The sequence below is a fragment of the Hemitrygon akajei genome, chromosome 28 (genome assembly GCF_048418815.1).
Source record: "Hemitrygon akajei chromosome 28, sHemAka1.3, whole genome shotgun sequence".
Classification (NCBI taxonomy): domain Eukaryota; kingdom Metazoa; phylum Chordata; class Chondrichthyes; order Myliobatiformes; family Dasyatidae; genus Hemitrygon; species Hemitrygon akajei.
Window position 1 is genome coordinate 45,420,301 of NC_133151.1, and position 21,023 is coordinate 45,441,323.

The 21,023-nt window shown below is 46.2% G+C and overlaps 1 protein-coding gene across 1 annotated transcript in view; it reads left to right on the forward strand.

Annotated features, from left to right (window-relative positions):
* Positions 1 to 21,023, forward strand: part of LOC140717584 (uncharacterized) — an 86,581-nt gene that overhangs the window by 25,698 nt on the left and 39,860 nt on the right. Inside the window, exons 4-5 of the mRNA XM_073031158.1 lie at positions 10,582 to 10,657; positions 13,881 to 14,006. Coding sequence (XP_072887259.1) covers positions 10,582 to 10,657; positions 13,881 to 14,006 — 202 coding nt within the window. The remainder of the gene's footprint in view (positions 1 to 10,581; positions 10,658 to 13,880; positions 14,007 to 21,023) is intronic.

Sequence of the window (21,023 nt, forward strand, 5' to 3'; positions counted from 1 at the left end):
ACAGCAGTGGACTGAGTATGCAACCCTGGGGAGCTCCCGTGCTCAGTGTGATGGTGTTGGAGATGCTGCTCCTGATCTAGACTGACACACTGAGGTCTCCCAGTCAGGAAGTCTAGGATCTAGTTGCAGAGGGAGGTGTTCAGGCCCAGTAGGCTCAGCTTTCCAATCAGTTTCTGAGGGATGATTGTGTTGAATGCTGAACTGAAGTCTATGAACAGCATCCGAGCGTATGTGTCTTTTTTGTCCAGGTGGGTTAGGGCCAGGTGGAGGGTGGTGGCAATGGCATCATCTGTTGAGCGGTTGGGACGGTACGCAAACTGCAGGGGTCCAGTGAGGGGGGCAGCAGGGTCTTGATATGCTTCATGACAAGCCTCTCGAAACACTTCATCACGATGGATGTAAGCGCAATGGGATGGTGGTCGTTGAGGCAGGACACTGAAGACTTCTTTGGCACGGGGACAGTGGTGGCAACCTTGAAGCACGTTGGAATGGTGGCGCTGCTCAGGGAGATGTTGAAGATGTCAGTGAGAACATCTGCTAGCTGGTCTGCACATCCTCTGAGCACTCTACCAGGGATGTTGTCTGGTCCAGCAGCCTTCCGTGGGTTGACCCTGCACAGGGCTCTTCTCACATCAGCCATGGTGAGACACAGCACCTGGTCATTTGCAGGAGGGGTGGACTTCCTCACCGCCACGTCATTTTCCGCCTCAAAACGGGCGTAGAAGTAGAAGTCTATCCTCCTTCCATAGCACACTGTAACTGAATTAGGCCATTCAGCCCATCAAGTCTGCTTCAACATCCCATCCTGGGCTGATTTATTATCCCTCTCAAACCTTTTCTTCCCATAACCTCGGACACCCTGACAAATCAAAAACCTAAGCAACACACACAAAATGCTGGTGGAACACAGCAGGCCAGGCAGCATCTATAGGGAGAAGCTCTGTTGACGTTTCGGGCCGAGACCCTTTGTCAGGACTAACTGAAAGGAAAGATAGTAAGAGATTTGAAAGTAGGAGGGGGAGGGGAAAATGCGAAATGATAGGAGAAGACCGGAGGGGGTGGGGTGAAGCTGAGAGCCAGAAAGGTGATCGGCAAAAAGGATACAGAGCTGGAGAAGGGAAAGGATCATGGGGCGGGAGGCCTCGGGAGAAAGAAAAGGGCCCCTTTTCTCCCTATAGATGCTGCCTGGCCTGCTGTGTTCCACCAGCATTTTGTGTGTGTTGCTTGAATTTCCAGCATCTGCAGATTTCCTCGTGTTTACCAAATCAAAATCAAATCAAAAGTTGTGTTTACCAAATGTCTGCTTTAAATGTACCCAGTGACTTGGCATCCACTGCCATCTGTGACCAGGAATTCCACAGATTCTCCCTCTGTGGCTAAATAAAATTCCACCTCATCTCTGTTCTAAATGGATATCCCTCTATTCTGAAACTGTGCCTTCAGGTCCTCAACTCTCCACTATAGGGACACCCTCTTCACATCCACTCTATCTGCACCCTCTGGTCCTAGACTCCCCCACTACAGGAAACATCCTCTCCACATCCACTCTATCTGTGTCCTCTGGACCTAGACTCCCCCACTATAGGAAACATCCTCTCCACATCCACTCTATCTGTGTCCTCTGGTCCTAGACTCCCCCACTATAGGAAACATCCTCTCCACATCCACTCTATCTGTGTCCTCTGGTCCTAGACTCCCCCACTATAGGAAACATCCTCTCCACATCCACTCTATCTAAGACTTTTTGTATTCGATAGTATGTGTTCCTGTGATCGTTGAACTGCTTTGTATGTCCTTGGGTCATTTAATGCGGTCAGTAGCCCAGGAATATGAAGTTACTAACTCGCTTCACAGCTGATCCATCAGTGAAACTTACCACGTAGTCATCTGGACCTCCCCCCCCCCCCCACCCCCCTTCTAGTCACTGATTAGTCCCTTGGTACTGTTGACACTGAGTGAGAGGCTGATCTTGTGGCACCACTCAGCCAGGTTTTCTATCCCATAATCGGTAACAAACACTGAAGCTGTGAAAGTTTCAAAGTAAACGGGGTACGGGTGTCATGGTCGCCTAGCGGTTAGCACGATGCTGTTACAGTTGGAGCTCAGAGATCAATTCCGATGCTGCCTGTGAGAAGCTCATACGACCTTCCCGTGAGTGTGTGAGGCTTCCTCCCACAGTCCAAAGACGTACTAGTTAGTGGATTAATAATTGGCCATTGCAAATTGTCCTGTGATTAGGCTCGGGTGAAATCGGTGGGTTGTGGGCAGTGGGCAGCACAGCTCACTGGGCTGTATCTCGAAATAAAAAATAAATTCATTATCATTGAGTGTGTATATCACCATTTACTACCTTGAGATTCAGTTCTTGTGGGCAGTCACAGGAAAATAACGCAGCACATTAGAATTTATGAAAAGCTACACATAAGCAAACACCCGATGTGCAAAAGAAGAGAGATTGTGCAAATATTAAGACAGGTAACTAACTAATACTGAGAGCATGAGTTGTGTAGGTCTTGAAAGTGAGTCCGTAGGTTGTGGAATCAGTTCAGTGTTGAGGTGAGTGAAGTTATCCCCTTTGGTTCAAGAGCCTGATGGCTGTAGGTTTCTTCAGTCTTCTAACATGAAACTTCTTGTATGTCGAACCATAAGAGCTGATGAGGGGCGTAGCTCATCTAGAGATCGGTATCTCAGTCCTAACTGGAAGTGTGAGTCTAGACGTTATTGCCCAAGTACATGACTCAGGCTTCTGGCTTAGAGATAAGCCTGCCTCCCACAGCTGATGCAGCTACAGGAAGTAATGCTCTAACGTTTTGAGTTGGCAGAGGCAACTACAGAATTGCTGGTGTGGTATGGGTTTCGGGCAGATGGGGCTCATCAGCTGTGGTTGGCAGTTCATCGAGAAGAAAGAAATCTCTGATCTCAAACCTCCGCTGCCTTGCGGCTATACCCACTCGTGGGGAAGGCTTCATGAGTAAACCCTGAGAGAAAAATCCGGAGCTGGAGTCCCTAAGGCAGTCCTATGTTGAGTTCAACACTGATTGGTAACTCCTGCTATGCCAGTGACGCCAATCTGTATCGGTCTCTGCCGATCCTTTGGATTCATCAGATGGTGAGCTTGCTGCATGGGCAACAGTGTCTTCTCCATATTGTACTGCCCCGGACTACATATCTCGTAGACAGCTAGGATGCAACATCCAACGGTCAACCCCAACCAACGGAGGGCGTCACAGGGGAGGTGGCTGCCGAGCGTGTGACTCTGGGAGAGAGCCTGAGAGTCTCTTTAAAAATTAGTTTCCAGATTGGAACTGGGGATAACGAAAGAGTTTTGGGGTGTAGCTACAGTGGAAAAGAGAGGAAGAGAGCTGTGGTTTAGTTGGTCATTCCAGACTTCGTGGTGTGGGTCAGGATCCCATTGCAGCCAAGGGGGAATTCTTAAATTGAGGAGATCCTAACAGGAGCCTCAGTCTGCTCTCACAGATAAAGGTAAAGGATGTCAGAAAGAACACATTTTTAATACATTTGGATGGTGGTGAGTATTTGTAGCTCAGTCAAGGCATTTGATGTCAAGGTGTTCGCCGAGCTTGGCAATTAGCTGGCAAACGTTTCATCACCAGTCGAGGTGACATCCTCAGTGTGGATGTGTTGGTGTTTCTCTCTGGGAGTGCTCGAGTTTACAAAACTCGCTTGCATCGGTCCTGATTGGCCAATCTTTCCGTTGACCTTTCAATTCTATTGGCTCGCGCTTCTTTGGCTCTTCGCAGTTCGCAGATGGCCATATGTTTGTTTCACACAGAAGGAAGGCGAACACAAAGCAGGCACGAGATTTTTAAGTTTACTTTTCTTATTGTAATTTATAGTATATTTTATCTACTGAGATACAGCCCTTCCGGCCCTTTGAGCTGCGTCACACAGCTGCCCCCATTTTAACCCTAGCCTAATTACAGGACAATTTAAAATGATCAGCTAACCTACCAACGTTATCCTGGGCGTCTCTGGACCAGGATAAAAACCTCTCCCTCAATGTCCACAAAACAAGAGAGCTGATTGTGGATTACAGGAGGAACAGAGACAGGCTCAACCCGATCAACATCAATGGGTCTGCAGTTGAGAGGGTGAGTAGTTTAAAGTTCCTCAGTATACACATCACCGATGATCTCACCTGGACTGTACACACCGGCTTTGTGGCAATAAAGCACAGCGGCATCTCTTCCACCTCAGGCGACTGAAGAAGTTCGGCATGGACCCCCAAATCCTCAAGACCTTCTGCACCATTGAGAGCATCCTGACTGGCTGTATCACTGCCTGGTACAGGAACTGCACCAACCTTGATCGCTGAGCACTGCAGAGAGTGGTATGGACAGCCCAGCGCATCTGTGGATGTGAACTTCCCTCCATTGAGGACATTTACTGCAGAAAGGAGGCCTGGAAGATCATCGGGGACACCAGTCAACCCAACCGTAAACTGTTTCACCTGCTTCCATCGGGCAAACGCTACCACAGTTTTAAATCCAGGACCAACAGACTACGGGACAGCTTCTTTCTACAAACAATTAGACTTTTAATTTCACATGTCGTATATTGCAATGGAGTCAGAAGGCAAAGAATTTTTCTCCCTCTCATTGTGGGATGGATGTAATAATTAAATAAATTTTAAACTCTAAAGGAAACCGGAGTACCGAATGTTTCTCTCTTCTCATTTTTTTAGGACCTTGTGCAAATTGGATCTGTTTTTTTTTCATTATCTTAGTGGCTCCTCTTCAAAAGTACCATAAGACGGTACCACAGGGCATGTAGCTCAGCAGGCCTGCTCCACCATTCCATCATGCTGATTTATTATCCCTCGCAAACCCATTCTCCTGCCTTCTGGCAACTTCTGATGCCCTGACTATTCAAGAACCTATTAATCTTCACTTAAAATATACCCAATGATTTGCTCTCCACAGCCGTCTGTGGCAATGAATTCCACAGATTCACAACCGTTTGGCTAAAGAAATTGCTCCTCATCTCTGTTCTAAAGGGACATTCGTCTATTCTGAGGCTTTGCCCTCTGGTCCTGAACACCCCCACTATAGGAAACATCTCTCCATATCCACTCTATCTGTGTTCTCTGGTCCTAGACTCCCCACTATAGGAAACATCCTCTCCACATCCACTCTATCTGTGTCCTCTGGTCCTAGACTCCCCCAATATAGGAAACATCCTCTCCACATCCACTCTATCTGTGTCCTCTGGTCCTAGACTCCCCCACTATAGGAAACTATAGGCAGGTAGTGCAGGAGTCCCCTGGGGTCATCTCCCTCCTAAACAGATATACTGTTTTGGATACTTTTGGGGGAGATATCTCATCAGGGGAAGGCAGCAGGAGCCAAGTTCATTGCACCATGGGTGGCTCTGCGGCACAGGAGGGAAGGAAAAGGAGTGGGAAAGCTATAGTGATAGGGGATTCGATTGTAAGGGGAATAGGCATTTCTGCGGCCGCAAACGAGACTCCAGGATGGTATGTTGCCTCCCTGGTGCAAGGGTCAAGGATGTCTCTAAGCGGCTGCAGGACATTCTGGAATGGGAGGGTGAACAGCCAGTGGTCGTGGTGCACATAGGTTCCAAGGATATAGGTAAAAAACGGGATGAGGTCCTACAAGGTGAATTTAGGGAGTTAGGAGATAAACTAAAAAGTAGGACCACAAGGTAATAATCTCTGGATTACTACCAGTGCCACGTGCTAGTCAGAGTAGAAATAGGAGGATATTTCAGATGAATATGTGGCTTGAAAAATGGTGCAAGGGGGAGGGATTCAAATTTCTAGGGCATTGGACCCAGTTCTGGGGGAGGTGGGACCAGTATAAACAGGACAGTCTGCACCTGGGCTGGTCTGGAACCAATGTTCTAAGGGGAGCATTTGCTACTGCTGTTCAGGAGGCTTTAAACTAATGTGGCAGGGGGATGGGAACAAGTGCAGAGAGACAGAGGGGTGTAACATGAGGGTAGAAGCAAAAAGTAGTAAGGTGAAAAGTAAAAGTGGCAGGCAGGCAAATCCAGGGCAAAAAGCAAAAAGAGCCACTTTTCAACATAGTTGTATAAGGGCTAAGAGTGTTGTAAAAACAAGCCTGAAGGCTTTGTGTGTCAATGCGAGGAGCATTCGTAACAAGGTGGATGAATTGAATGTGCAGATAGTTATTAATGAATATGATATAGTTGGGATCACAGAGACATGGCTCCAGGGTGACCAAGGATGGGAGCTCAACATCCAGGGATATTCAATATTCAGGAGGGATAGACAGGAAAGAAAAGGAGGTGGGGTAGCATTGCTGGTTAGAGAAGAGATTAACGCAATAGAAAGGAAGGACATTAGCCTGGAGGATGTGGAATCGATATGGGTAGAGCTGCATAACACTAAGGGGCAGAAAACGCTGGTGGGAGTTGTGTACAGGCCACATAACAGTAGTAGTGAGGTTGGGGATGGCATTAAACAGGAAATTAGAAATGTGTGCAATAAAGGAACAGCAGTTATAATGGGTGACTTCAATCTACATATAGATTGGGTGAACCAAATTGGTAAGGGTGCTGAGGAAGAGGATTTCTTGGAATGTATGCGGGATGGTTTTCTGAACCAACATGTCGAGGAACCAACTAGAGAGCAGGCCATTCTAGAAGGGTTAATTAGCAATCTTGTCGTGCGAGGCCCCTTGGGTAAGAGTGACCATAGTATGGTGGAATTCTTCATTAAGATGGAGAGTGACATAGTTAACTCAGAAACAAAGGTTCTGAACTTAAAGAAGGGTAACTTTGAAGGTATGAGACGTGAATTAGCTAAGATAGACTGGCAAATGATACTTAAAGGGTTGACGGTGGATATGCAATGGCAAGCATTTAAAGATCGCATGGATAACTACAACAATTGTTCATCCCAGTTTGGCAAAAGAATAAACCAGGGAAGGTAGTGCACCCGTGGCTGACAAGGGAAATTAGGGATAGCATCAAGTCCAAAGAAGAAACATATAAATTAGCAAAAAAAAGTGGCACACCTGAGGACTGGGAGAAATTCAGAGTCCAGCAGAGGAGGACAAAGGGCTTAATTAGGAAAGGGAAAAAAGATTATGAGAGAAAGCTGGCAGGGAACATAAAAACTGCCTGTAAAAGCTTTTATAGATACGTGAAAAGAAAAAGATTGGTCAAGACAAATGTAGGTCCTTTACAGTCAGAAACAGGTGAATTGATCATAGGGAACAAAGACATGGCAGACCAATTGAATAACTACTTTGGTTCTGTCTTCACTAAGGAGGACATAAATAATCTTCCGGAAATAGTACGGGACCGAGGGTCTAGTGAGATGGAGGAACTGAGGGAAATACATGTTAGTAGGGAAGTGGTGTTAGGTAAATTGAAGGGATTAAAGGCAGATAAATCACCAGGGCCAGATGGTCTGCATCCCAGAGTGCTTAAGGAAGTAGCCCAAGAAATAGTGGATGCATTAGTGATAATTTTTCAAAACTCCTTAGATTCTGGATTAGTTCCTGAGGATTGGAGGGTGGCTAATGTAACCCCACTTTTTAAAAAAAAGAGGGAGAGAGAAACTGGGGAATTATAGACCGGTTAGTCTGACATCGGTGGTGGGGAAAATGCTAGAGTCGGTTATCAAAGATGTGATAACAGCACATTTGGAAAGAGGTGAAATCATCGGACAAAGTCAGCATGGATTTGTGAAAGGAAAATCATGTCTGACGAATCTTATAGAATTTTTTGAAGATGTAACTAGTAGAGTGGATAGGGGAGAGCCAGTGGATGTGGTATATTTAGATTTTCAAAAGGCTTTTGACAAGGTCCTACACAGGAGATTAGTGTGCAAACTTAAAGCACACGGTATTGGGGGTATGGTATTGATGTGGATAGGGAATTGGTTGGCAGACAGGAAGCAAAGAGTGGGAGTAAACGGGACCTTTTCAGAATGGCAGGCAGTGACTAGTGGGGTACCGCAAGGCTCAGTGCTGGGACCCCAGTTGTTTACAATATATATTAATGATTTAGACGAGGGAATTAAATGCAGCATCTCCAAGTTTGCGGATGACACGAAGCTGGGCGGCGGTGTTAGCTGTGAGAAGGATGCTAAGAAGATGCAGGGTGACTTGGATAGGTTAACTGAGTGGGCAAATTCATGGCAGATGCAATTTAATGTGGATAAATGTGAGGTTATCCACTTTGGTTGCAAGAACAGGAAAACAGGTTATTATCTGAACGGTGGCCAATTAGGAAAAGGGGAGATGTAACGAGACCTGGGTGTCATTGTACACCATTCATTGAAGGTGGGCATGCAGATACAGCAGGTGGTGAAAAAGGCAAATGGAATGTTGGCATTCATAGCAAAAGGATTTGTGTACAGGAGCAGGGAGGTTCTACTGCAGTTGTACAAGGCCTTGGTGAGACCGCACCGAGAATATTGTGTGCAGTTTTGGTCCCCTAATCTGAGGAAAGACATTCTTGCCATAGAGGGAGTGCAGAGAAGGTTCACCAGATTGATTCCTGGGATGGCAGGACTTTCATATGAAGAAAGACTGGATCGACTAGGCTTATACTCACTGGAATTTAGAAGATTGAGGGGGGATCTTATTGAAACGTATAAAATTCTAAAGGGATTGGACAGGCTAGACGCAGGAAGATTGTTTCTGATGTTGGGGAAGTCCAGAACGAGGGGTCACAGTTTAAGGATAAAGGGGAAGCCTTTTAGGACCAAGATGAGGAAAAGCTTCTTCACACAGAGAGTGGTGAATCTGTGGAATTCTCTGCCACAGGAAACAGTTGAGGCCGGTTCATTGGCTATATTTAAGAGGAAGTTAGATATAGCCCTTGTGGCTAAAGGGATCAGGGGGTATGGAGAGAAAGCAGGTACAGGGTTCTGAGTTGGATGATCAGCTATGATCATACTGAATGGCGGTGCAGGCTTGAAGGGCTGAATGGCCTACTCCTGCACCTATTTTCTATGTTTCTAACATCCTCTCCACATCCTCTCTATCCGTGTCCTCTGGTCCTAGACTCCCCCACTATAGGAAACATCCTCTCCACATCCACTCTATCTGTGTCCTCTGGTCCTAGACTACCCCACTATCGGAAACATCCTCTCCACATCCACTCTATCTGTGTCCTCTGGTCCTAGACTCCCTCACTATAGGAAACATCCTCTCCACATCCATTCTATCTGTGCCTCTGGTCCTAGACTCCCCACTATAGGAAACATCCTCTCCACATCCACTCTATCTGTGTCCTCTGGTCCTAGACTTCCCCACTATAGGAAACATCCTCTCCACATCCACTCTATCTGTGTCCTCTGGTCCTAGACTCCCCCACTACAGGAAATATCCTCTCCACATCCACTCTATCTGTGTCCTCTGGTCCTAGACTCCCCCACTATAGGAAACATCCTCTCCACGTCCACTCTATCTGTGTCCTCTGGTCCCAGACTCTCCCACTATAGGAAACATCCTCTCCACATCCACTCTCTCTGTGTCCTCTGGTCCTAGACTCCCCACTATAGAAAACATCCTCTCCACATCCACTCTATCTGTGTCCTCTGGTCCTAGACTCCCCCACTATAGGAAACATCCTCTCCACATCCACTCTATCTGTGTCCCCTGGTCCTAGACTCCCCCACTATAGGAAACATCCTCTCCACATCCACTCCGTCTGAGCCTGTCAGTAAGATAGCTCCATTGAACAAAGGTGACATGTAGCAGACAGTTCACAAATCTACTAGATACTCTTCTAAATATACAGTACTGCGCGAAGTTTTAGGCAGATATATATATAGCTGGGGTGCCTGAGACATTTGCACAGTACTGTATTTGTCAACGTGGAGTGGAAAGCCTGCTTGTAAACCTGCTCCCTCATTGAAGCTTCTACATCCTTCCTATGGTGTGGCGACCAGAACTGAACACAATTCTCCAAGTGTGGTCAAACCAGAGGCTCACAGAGCTGCAACATTACCTCACGGCTGATGTTAATATTTTCCTTGTCATTGCCGATTGTATGATGCTATGTTCCTATGATGCTGCTGCAAGTTTTTCATTGCCCTTGTGTTTACAGTACTCTGCAAAAGTCTTAGGCACAAAAAAAAGCAAATTTCATGACTTGTGTGAGTGATGATAAACCTGATTCTGATCTGGGTCTCTGTTGTGGACTGAGAGTGGGAAGGGGGCAGGGAGAGGGGAATCATGGTTGCGAAAAGGGGAAGGGAGAGGGGAGGGAGCGGGAAGCACCAGAGAGACATTCTGTAATGATCAATAAACCAATTGTTTGGAATCAAATGACCTTGCCTGGTGTCTCAGGGCTGAATATGTCTGCAGCTGTGCCACTCCTTCTCTGCTCCCTGTTCCACACCCCTCCCACGGTGCTAAGCCCTTACAATTCCCCACATCCTTTGCTCCCACCAGGTTTATATTTCACTCTCTGCTCCACATTGACAAGTGCAGCGCTGTGCCTAAGTCTTTTTGTACAGTACTTTATCACATGCAGTGCATGAAATAATGTTAACACTTTGTATGTGCTTTGATAATAAATTTACTTTGAACTTATTTTGATGTTTCTTTGTTACAGGAATCTATTCGTGCAGTGCTTGGAAATTTAGACAATCTGCAACCATTTACCACAGTGCATTTCACCATCTTCCCATGTATCCTTTTAGCCTGTTCCGGAAGAACTGGGGTGAATTCTCTGAGAACACCGCTATCCACTTGTTGTTCGAGCCACTACTGATGTTTTTCAGGAAGTGATGGTAAACATATAATATACTAGCAAATTAGCAAATTTGTGCTTTCCAGTTTAGCTGGAGTAATGTCGGATTTTACAGAGCGGAGCTACACGTTAGGAATTGCACAACAATCTGAGGGTACAAGTGCTGTAGGATGTCGGCAACACCTGTGGAGGGAAGTGGGCAGTCAATGCTTTGGGTGGAGTCCTTTCATCTGAACGGATGAAATCAACTGTATCTGCTGTCACAAGAAGTTCCAAAGCAACACAGACACACAGAAAATGCTGGATAACTCCGCAGGTCAGGCAGCATCTATGGAGAGGGATAAATGGTTGACATTTTGGGCCAAGGGGGCTGGATTACCAAACGTTATGTGGTTTTTCTTGTGTGGTCTGTTTTGTGCTTTTTCGTGATATAATTCCAGAGAACGTTGTCTCATTTTTTAACTGCATTGTATTTGTGGTTTATAAATGACAATAAACTGAATCTGGATCTGATCTGATCTGGGATCTGAATCTGAAAGGAAGAGGTGCAGAAGCCAGAATCAGAGGTGGGGGAGGAAGGAGAGGGGTACAAGCTGGCAGGTGAGGGGTGAGTGGGGAAAATGTGCATGCTGGGAGGAGGTGGTGGGAGAAGTGAAGGGCTAAAGGAGCAGGACTCTGATAGGAGAGGGGAGTGGAGCATAGAATAAACGGGAGGGGAAGGGGGAGAGGATCCGGAGGAAGCTCATCAGTAGGGCGTGGGAGAGGAGAAGAGAAGGTGCTAGAGCAGGTGAAGATGTTGTTCATACCTGGCTGGTGCCTGCCCCACAGTACCCTGATTGCTTCTTAAATGGAATCAAAGGAAAGTGCAGCGCACAAACAGGCCATTCGGCCCGTTTAGTCCATGCTGAGCCCTAACACGGGCTTGCCAGCCACCCTGTTGTTCCAGGTGCTGTGAATGATTAGGAAGCATTTCAGAATATCATGAGAATATGAAAAGTTGTTTTACAAATTTGCATTTTATTTTGGTTATTTGAGGCACGGATGCACTCAGTCTTCTTCCCAGCATCAGGAAATCAAGAACCAGAGGGCACAGGTTGAAGGTGAGAGGGGAGGCATTTCATCGGAACTTGAGGGTTTTTATCGCTACGACCATTGAAGAGACGTTTTACACAGAAGGTAGTCCGTGTATGGCTTGGGCTACCGGGGAAGTAGTTGATGCAGGTATAGTACTATGCAAACGTCTTAAGCACATGTAAAAAGAATCTGTAAAGCAAAGATGCTTTCAAAAACAATTAAAAAATTCTAAATATCTAAACATTACTATGAAGAGCAGTAAAAGAACTAAATCAATCAATATTTGGTGTGACCACCCCTTCGCCTTTACATCAATTCTCTCAGGTATACTGTCGTGCAGTTTTATAAGAAAATAGGCTGGTAGGTTGTTCAGAACATCTGGGAGAACTTGCCACAGTTCTTCTGCGATTTTAGCTGTCTTGCTTGCTTCTGTCTCTCCAGGTAAACCCAGATAGCCTCTATGATGTTGAGATCGGGGATCTGTGGAGGCAAAACCATCTGTTGCAGAACTCCTTCACCGAAGATAGTTCTTTATGAACCTGGCCATGTGCTTGAGGTGATTGTCCTGCTGCAGAATAAAGTTGGGACAATCAGACACCTCCCTGGTGGTATTGTGTGATGGATAAGAATCTGCTTGTACTTCTCAGCATTATGTTTCCATTAATTCTGACCAGATCCCCAACTCTGTTGGTAGAAGTGCCTCAGATCTTCAGTGAGCCTCCGCTGTGCTTCACTTTTGGCTGCAGACCCTCGTCCATCCAGCTCTTCTACAGACAAATGTTTGACTCGTCAGTCCAGAGCACTTCTACCTTTGTTAAACACCCCAGCCCCTGAGTTTTTGTGCTTGGCTTTGTTTCCACTTCGGAGGAGTGGATTTTTGGCAGCACCCCTGTGGAGGGGTCTACTTGGGTCCCAGAGGTTTCTGTGACAGCAGTGCTGGATGTCTGCTGCAGAAGGGACATCAGTTTGATGCTGCTTTCAGTTTCCATGGCTGACCTCTGCGTTTCTGTTCCTCAACCTTGCCTGTTTCTTTGTGCATCTTCAGAGGAGCTTGGTTGGACTGCACATCTTGAAACTTGTGTCTGCTGCAAAATTTCTGCCTGAAAGAGACCTTGCTGCTGCACGATGACCACCTTGTGTTATGCTCACTCTTGCCATCATGTAAGAATTGCTGGTTTGAAAGGTAAGCTGTCGCATCTGCCATATCATCACCGTTTACTTTGGTTGTCCTTCACCCAGATAGGTTCCTTCTGCACCCGTTTCTGTTCCAATGAATCATTATGCCACTGATCATTATCTTTCTTTAATCAGCCACTGGGCTATCTACCTACAAAGTCATCAAGTTTTTATTTGAAAACTCATCTATTGCCAACTAAGTTACTTTCTTTAACAAATTACAAAAAAATCTCTGTGACGTTTAATATTTTGGAAAATGAATGTTTGGAAATCTGAAATTTGCTCTTTTCTCCTGACACACTAATGCAGAAAACAAAAATAAACACTTCAAACATACATATAGGGTGTCCAAGACTTTTGCACTGTACTTTATATTAGTAACATTTAAAAGCCATTTTGAAAGGATCATAAATAGAAAATCTACGTCAGTCAAATGAGCTGCTACCAGAAATGATTGAGACAGGTACAATTACAATACTAAAAGAGACTTAGACGGGTATGTAGGTGGCAGGGTGGAGATATGTCTCTAACCAAAGGAGGTGTAAGGTGCTCCTTCCCTCCTCTAGCCTGCAGGTCACCCTTGGTCATATGAGCAGCCAGTGCAGATCACAAGTCCCGGTTATACGACCACTGACGGCAGGCAGACAATCCCGGAAGAGTATCGATAACGGCTGGGCTCACCCGTCTTGTGAAGACGCTGCCCAGTAGAACGCGAACCACTTCTGTAGAAAAATTTGCCCAGAACAATCATGATCGCCCAGGTAATTCGAAATGGCACATAATGATGCTGATGATGGCCGGTACAGGGACAGGAAAGATTAGGGGCCAAATGGGACAAACTTGGATGGGTATCTTGGCTATCAATACCCATTGAGAGGGACTGTATTCTCCTTGACTGCTTGAATCACAAGATAAAAACAAGTGGGAGAGATTGTCGGAACTGCGGTTTAAACAAGGAAGCAGAGTCCTCATCTCTTATCCATATGTGTGCACCTTGTATATTGAACTGAGAGCCAGTCAACAGCATTTATACGCAGGTAGATACCCTTTTCCCTTCCTGTAAACAAGTCCCAAAGGTAAAACGTTACCATATGAGATAATTTGTTTTTGATTTTCAGAGACTTAATTCACCTTCTCCTCTTCCTGTTGAGTGCCAAGACTTATTCTTTACCTCAAAGAAAGGGTATTTGGTTACCTTGGGCCAGAATTTGTCCACTGCTCATCTACTGTTGGAGCAAGTATAGGGTGGGGTGATTCAACCAAAGGGTTCAAAGGTACATTTAATGTCAGAGAAATGTATACAATATGCATCCTGAAATTATTTTTCTTCGCAACCATCCACGAAAACGGGAGTGCCCCGAAGAATGAATGACAGCTAAACGTTAGAACCCAAAGCCCCCCTCAGCTCCCCCCTCCCACATGTAAGCACCAGCAAAGCAACGATACCCCCCCCACCAGCAAAAAAAGCATCGGTGTCCCCCACCAAGCAGTCAAGCCTGCGGCAAAGATACAGACTAGCGTACCCCAAAGACTACTCGTTCACCCGGTAATTCAACCTACCACAGGCTCTCTCTCTCCCTAATAAGGGGAAAAGAGGTGTTTCCATTTCACAACGAGAGGGGAGGACATAAACAGCTCACTGATTTACAATGTTAAAAGTCTGTTGTGCCGCTTTTTCTGAGCTCTGTGCCCAAAGAACTCGGGTCTCTGGACACACAGCCAGCAGCCAGCTTTCGATCTTCCATCTCCCATGACACATTGATTCCCTGCAGAGGCACCGACCTCGAGTCCGCCAGCCCCCAGAGCCACACAGACCCGAAACTCCAAAGGCGAGCTAATCTTCTAGGCCGCGTCCTTGGCATATCGAATAACGTCCGGTGGTGAGGCCCTGAGAGCGGGTCCCATTCCCGCAAAGAACCGAAGTCAGCGTGTAACTCCAGGTCAGGGTTTTCAAAAGAACCCTGAAAGGGAAGAATAGAGATATTAAAGATGGAAACAGAACTCTTTCCAAAGATGCAAACAAAAGAGTCGCCGTTAAGTGCCATTGACCGCTAAGCTCCTCCCCATTGCAATTTTACCTACACTCAGTAACCACTTTATGAAGCACCTCATATACCTAATAAAGTGGCCACTGAGTGTACGTTCCTGGTTTTCTGCTGCTGTGGCCTGTCCACTTCAAGGTTCAACGTGATGAGCGTTCAGAGATGCTCTTCTGCACACCGCTGTTGTAACGTGTGGTTATTTGAGTTACTCTTGTCTTCCTATCAGTGTGAACCAGTCTGGCCATTCTCCCTGACCTCTCTCATTAACAATGTGCGTTTTCAAAGATTCAAAGTACATGTATTATCAAAGTATGTATGCAGTATACAACCCTGAGATTGGTCTTTCCACAGACAGCCACAAAACAAGGAACACCAGAGAACCTGTTCAAAGAAAATATCGAACACCCAACACGCAAAAAAAAAGAACAGATCGCACAAACAGCAAAAAGAGCAAGTGAATATCACCCACAGAACTGCCGCGCACTGGATGGTTTTTATTTTTCACACCATTCTCTGTAAACTCTAGAGACTGTTGTGTGTGAAAATCCCAGGAGATCAGCAGTTTCTGAGATACTCAAACCACCCCATCTGGCACCAACAATCATTCCAGGGTAAAAGTCACTCAGATCACATTTCTTCCGCATTCTGGTGTTTGATCTGAACAGCGACTGAACCTCTTGGCCGTGCCTGCATGCTTCTCTACACTTTGGTTGCTGCCACGTGATTGGCTGATTAGATGTTTGCATTAACTAGCTGGTGTATAGGTGTATGTACTGCATGGACAGAACCTGGAGATAGAGTATTAGCTGAAGCTATGATTTCTAGATCTGGGAGGAACTGCAGGCTAGCATTCCCCTTCCTTCCATTGACACTATCCACATCTTAATGTTCACAAGATTATTAATAGCTGCGAGCAATGCCTCAGACACTGCTGTGGTTTAGACACTAGACTAGTTCTTCTATTTCCATTACCGCCAACTTGCATGCTAAACTTTCCAGCTCCGGAGTGTGAACAGCAGATCGAAAGCAATGACTCTCTGCTCCAAAGCCAAGTCGTCCTTCAAACATCAAAGGTTCATCTTGTTAGAGGACCTCTGAGGATATTGCAGACATCTGAGAGATGACTTTCTATCAGTACCGAGTAAAGTTATTATCATATAATATTATTATAATAAACAAATTAGCAATGAATATCGAGAACATGAGACGAAGAGTCCATGAAAGTGAGTCCATTGGTGGTGGGAAAATTTCAGTGATGGGGTGAGTGAAGTTATCCTTTCTGATTCAAGAGCCTACTGTTTGAGGGGTAATAACTGTTCCTGAACCTGGTGGTATGAGTCCTGAGGCTCCTGTACTCCTTCCTGATGGCAGCAGGGAGAAGAGAGCATGTCCTGGCTGGTGGGGTCCCTGATGATGGATGATGCTTTCCTGTGTCAGTGCTTCTTGTAGATGTGCTCAGTGGTGGGGAGGGCTTCACCTGTGTTGCACTGGGCCGTATCCACTACTTTTTGTAGGGTTTTCCATTCAAGGGTGTTTGTGTTTCCATAGCAGGCTGTGACACAACCAGACAATAGACTCTCCAGTACACACCAGAGGAAGCTGGGAGGTGTCATGGATTTTGACCACAGTGAAGGGAAAGGCATTTGGAAGGGGGCAGTACTGGGCAAAAGTCTTAGGCGCATATATATATATATATAGCTAGGGTGCTTAAGACCTTTGCACAGTACTGTAGCAATTTTCTGTATTGCACTGTACAGTGAAGCACCAGAGAGATGTTATTTAATAGAAACATAGAAAACCTACAGCACAATACAGGCCTTTCGGCCCACAAAGTTGTGCCAAGCATGTCCCTACTTTAGAAATTACTAGTTAACTAATTACTAGTTAACCTAAAGTAATTTGGTTAGTAATTTAGCCTACTAAATTACTAGGCTACCTATAGCCCTCTATTTTACTAAGCTCCATGTACCTATCTAAAAGCCTCTTAAAAGACCCTATCGTATCTCCCCATTGCCGGCAGCCCATTTCATGCACTCACCACTCTCTGAGTAAAAAAACTTACCCCTGATATCTCCTCTGTATCTACTCCCCAGTACCCTAAACCTTTGTCCTCTTGTGGCAACTATTTCAGCTCTGGGAAAAGCCTCTGACTATCCACACGATCAATGCCTCTCATCATCTTATACACCTCCATCAGGTCACCTCTCATCCTCCGTCGCTCCAAGGAGAAAAGGCCGAGTTCACTCAACCTATTCTCATAAGGCATGCTAGGCAGCCAGTCAGAATGCTCTCCATGGTACATTTGTAGAAGTTTTCAAGTTTTTCAAGTATTTTAGTTGACAAACCAAATCTCCTCAACTCCTAATGAAATATAGCTTCTGACTTGCCTTCTTTATACCTGCAACAATACGTTGGGACCAGGTTAGGTCCTCGGATATATTGAAACCAGGAACTTAAAAGTTACTCACTCTCTCCACTTCTGATCTCTTTATGAGACTGGTATGTGTTCCTTCGTCTTACCCTTCCTGAAGTCCACAATCAGCTCTTTTGTCTTACTGATGTTGAGTGCCAGGTTGTTGCTGCGGCACCTCTCAACTAGTTGGCATATCTCACTCCTGTACGCCCTCTTGTCTCCATCTTAGATTCTACCAACAATGGTTGTATCATCAGCAAATTTATAGATGAAACTTGAGCTGTACTTAGCCACACAGTCATGGGCATAGAGAGAGTAGAGCAGTGGGCTAAGCACACACCCCTGAGGCAAGGTGGAGATACTATTTCCAATCTACACAGACTGAGGTCTTCCAGTTAGGAAGTTGAGGATCCCGTTGCAAAGGGCCCTGGTTTTGATCAGGACAGCAGGAATGATGGTGTTAAATGCTGAGATGCAGTCAATAACCTGCATCCTGACATAGGAAGGTATTTGCATTGTCCAGGTGGTCGAAGACTGAGTGGAGATTGTGACCATTTGCGGTGATAGGCAGATGGCAGTGAGTCCGGGTCCTTCCTGAGACGGGTGTGACCGACCTCTCAAAGTATCTCATCGCTGGATGATGGTTGTTCATGCAGCTCACCACACTCTTCATGGGCACTGGTATAATTGTTGCCCTCTTGAAGCAGGTAGGAACTAGCAGTCAGAGATTGAAAATGTCTCTGAATACATCCGCCAGTTGGTTGGCACATTTTCAAAGCCTTACCAGTTACCAGGTACTCCATCGGGTCTTGCTGCCTTATGAAGGTTCAGCTGTTGAAAGACAGCCTGTCTTCCAGTCTGTTTAGGGAGAGCACACAGCCAGCACTTTCATATTCTTCATTGGGCTTAATTCCAGAGAATGTTACTGCCATGGAAGGGAGATTGTTCAGGAACATCTTGAAGATAAGTCAGGGAAAGATGATCATTTCCTTACATGACCCTGGGGCAAGATTTTGTCCTCTGTTATATTTCCTGCTATTTCACCCGTGTGGGAATGTTTTATCTGAAATGTTTCACAGATTGGCATGCCAATCCATAATAATGTTGTATTCAGTTCTGATCGTCTCATTTAGGAAGTCTGTGGAAGTTTTAGAGAGGGTGAGAAGGAGACTAACCAGGATGCTGCCTGGATTAGAGAGGGTGCAGAAGAGACTAACCAGGATGCTGCCTGGATTAGAGAGGGTGCAGAGGAGATTTACCAGGATGCTGCCTGGATTAGAGAGGGTGCAGAGGAGATTTACCAGGATGCTGTCTGGATTAGAGAGGGTACAGAGGAGATTTACCAGGATGCTGTCTGGATTAGAGAGGGTGCAGAGGAGATTTACCAGGATGCTGCCTGGATTAGAGGAGGTGCAGAGGAGATTTACCAGGATGCTGTCTGGATTAGAGAGGGTGCAGAGGATATTCACCAGGACGCTGCCTGGATTAGAGAGGGTGCAGAGGAGATTCACCAGGACGCTGCCTGGATTAGAGAGGGTGCAGAGGAGATTTACCAGGATGCTGCCTGGATTAGAGAGGGTGCAGAGGAGATTTACCAGGATGCTGCCTGGATTAGAGAGGGTGCAGAGGAGATTTACCGGGATGCTGCCTGGATTAGAGAGGGTGCAGAGGAGATTTACCGGGATCCTGCCTGGATTAGAGAGGGTGCAGAGGAGATTTACCAGGATGCTGCCTGGATTAGAGAGGGTGCAGAGGATATTCACCAGGACGCTGCCTGGATTAGAGAGGGTGCAGAGGATATTCACCAGGACGCTGCCTGGATTAGAGAGGGTGCAGAGGAGATTCACCAGGACGCTGCCTGGATTAGAGAGGGTGCAGAGGAGATTCACCAGGATGCTGCCTGGATTAGAGAGGGTGCAGAGGAGATTCACCAGGATGCTGCCTGGATTAGAGAGGGTGCAGAGGAGATTCACCAGGGTGCTGCCTGGATTAGAGAGCATATCTTACGAGGATAGGTTGAGTGAGGTTGGGCTTTTCTCGTTGGAGTGAAGTAGGGTGAGAGGTGCCTGGATAGAGGTGTACAAGATGATAAGAGACGCAGATCAAGAGGACAGCTGTGGAGGTGAAGTCATTGGGTACATTTAGATCGGAGGTTGATAGGGTACCAAAGGTTACGGGAAGAATATGCTTGAGAGGGACAATAAATCAGCCATGATGAAATGGCGGAGCAGACTCGATGGGACCAATGGCCTTATTCTGCTCCAATCTTATGGTCTCTGATGTGGCCTGCTATGAGAACTACCCTCACCTTCAATCTGGGACGGCCTACAGAGAGGAGGTGGAAGAGCTCGAGGCCTGGTGTCAGGTAAGCAGCCTTTTCCCCAATGTCAATAAGACAAAGATTCTTCTAGCTATCCTCCTTCCCTTCCCCCCTCCACCTTGTTATTTTAGCATCTTCAAGTCCTGAAGAAGGGTCTCGGCCCAAAGCATGGACTGTTTATTCATTTCGATAGATGGTAGCTGACTTGGTGTAAAGGAGATGATTATTGACTGCAGGACAACTCACTCCACTCACACCCCTCTTTCTACCTCGGCACAGCGGTGCAAGATGAGGGCAATTTCAAACTGCTGGGAGTGCACCTCTCACATAATCTCTCATAGTCCCAGAACGCAATCAGGAGAGCTGGATTTCGCACATTGGTCTACAGACACGCAGTAGAGAGCGTCCTGACAAGCTGCAACAGGTCACATTGTGCAATAGGTAGTCAAAACTGCCCAGTGCAACTACCACCATCAAGGACACACAGTACTGAGCAAAAGTCTCAGGCACATATATATAGCTTTGAGTTCTGCGTAGTTCTATAGTAATTTTACATATTGCACTGTACTGCTCCTACAAAAAAAAACAAATTTCATGACACAAGTGAGTGATGATAAACCTGATTCTGGGGCAGGGAGAGGGGAATCATGGTTGGGAAAAGGGGGAGGGAGAGGGAAGCACCAGAGAGACATTCTGTAATGATCAATAAACCAATTGTTTGGAATCAAATGGCCCTGCCTGGTGTCTCAGGGCTGGGTGTGTCTGTACTCGTCCCTGACACTCCTTCTCTGCCCCCTGTCCCACACCCTTCCCGTGGCGCTCCACCCTCGCCATTCCCAGGAGAATCTTTGCTCTCGCTGGATTTACAAACTCGCTCTCTGCTCCACGTTGACAAACACAGTATTCGTGTCTAGGATTTTTGCTCAGTGTTGTATATAGAGAAAGGTTCCAGAAAAGGGAACTAACACCCAAGTGACTAGAATCCACTGTACTCTGTTCCTGCACACCCACTAAGCTCACCTCTTAAGCAAGTGTATTCCGTGTTTCATTAAATGTGGTTCTTAGGATTGGAACATTCATCGAACACAGAACAGGCCCTTCAGCCCTCCGTGTACTGCTGACCCCATTCCAATCTGATCCATATCTCTATTCCAGGGATTCCCAAACTATTTATACGCTGTGGACCAATACCTTTAAGCAACTGCAGGTTGGGAATGCCTGCTCTATTCTCTACCAGTCTGGGCGCCTGTCCAAATCCCTTTTCAATGGCACTGTTGTG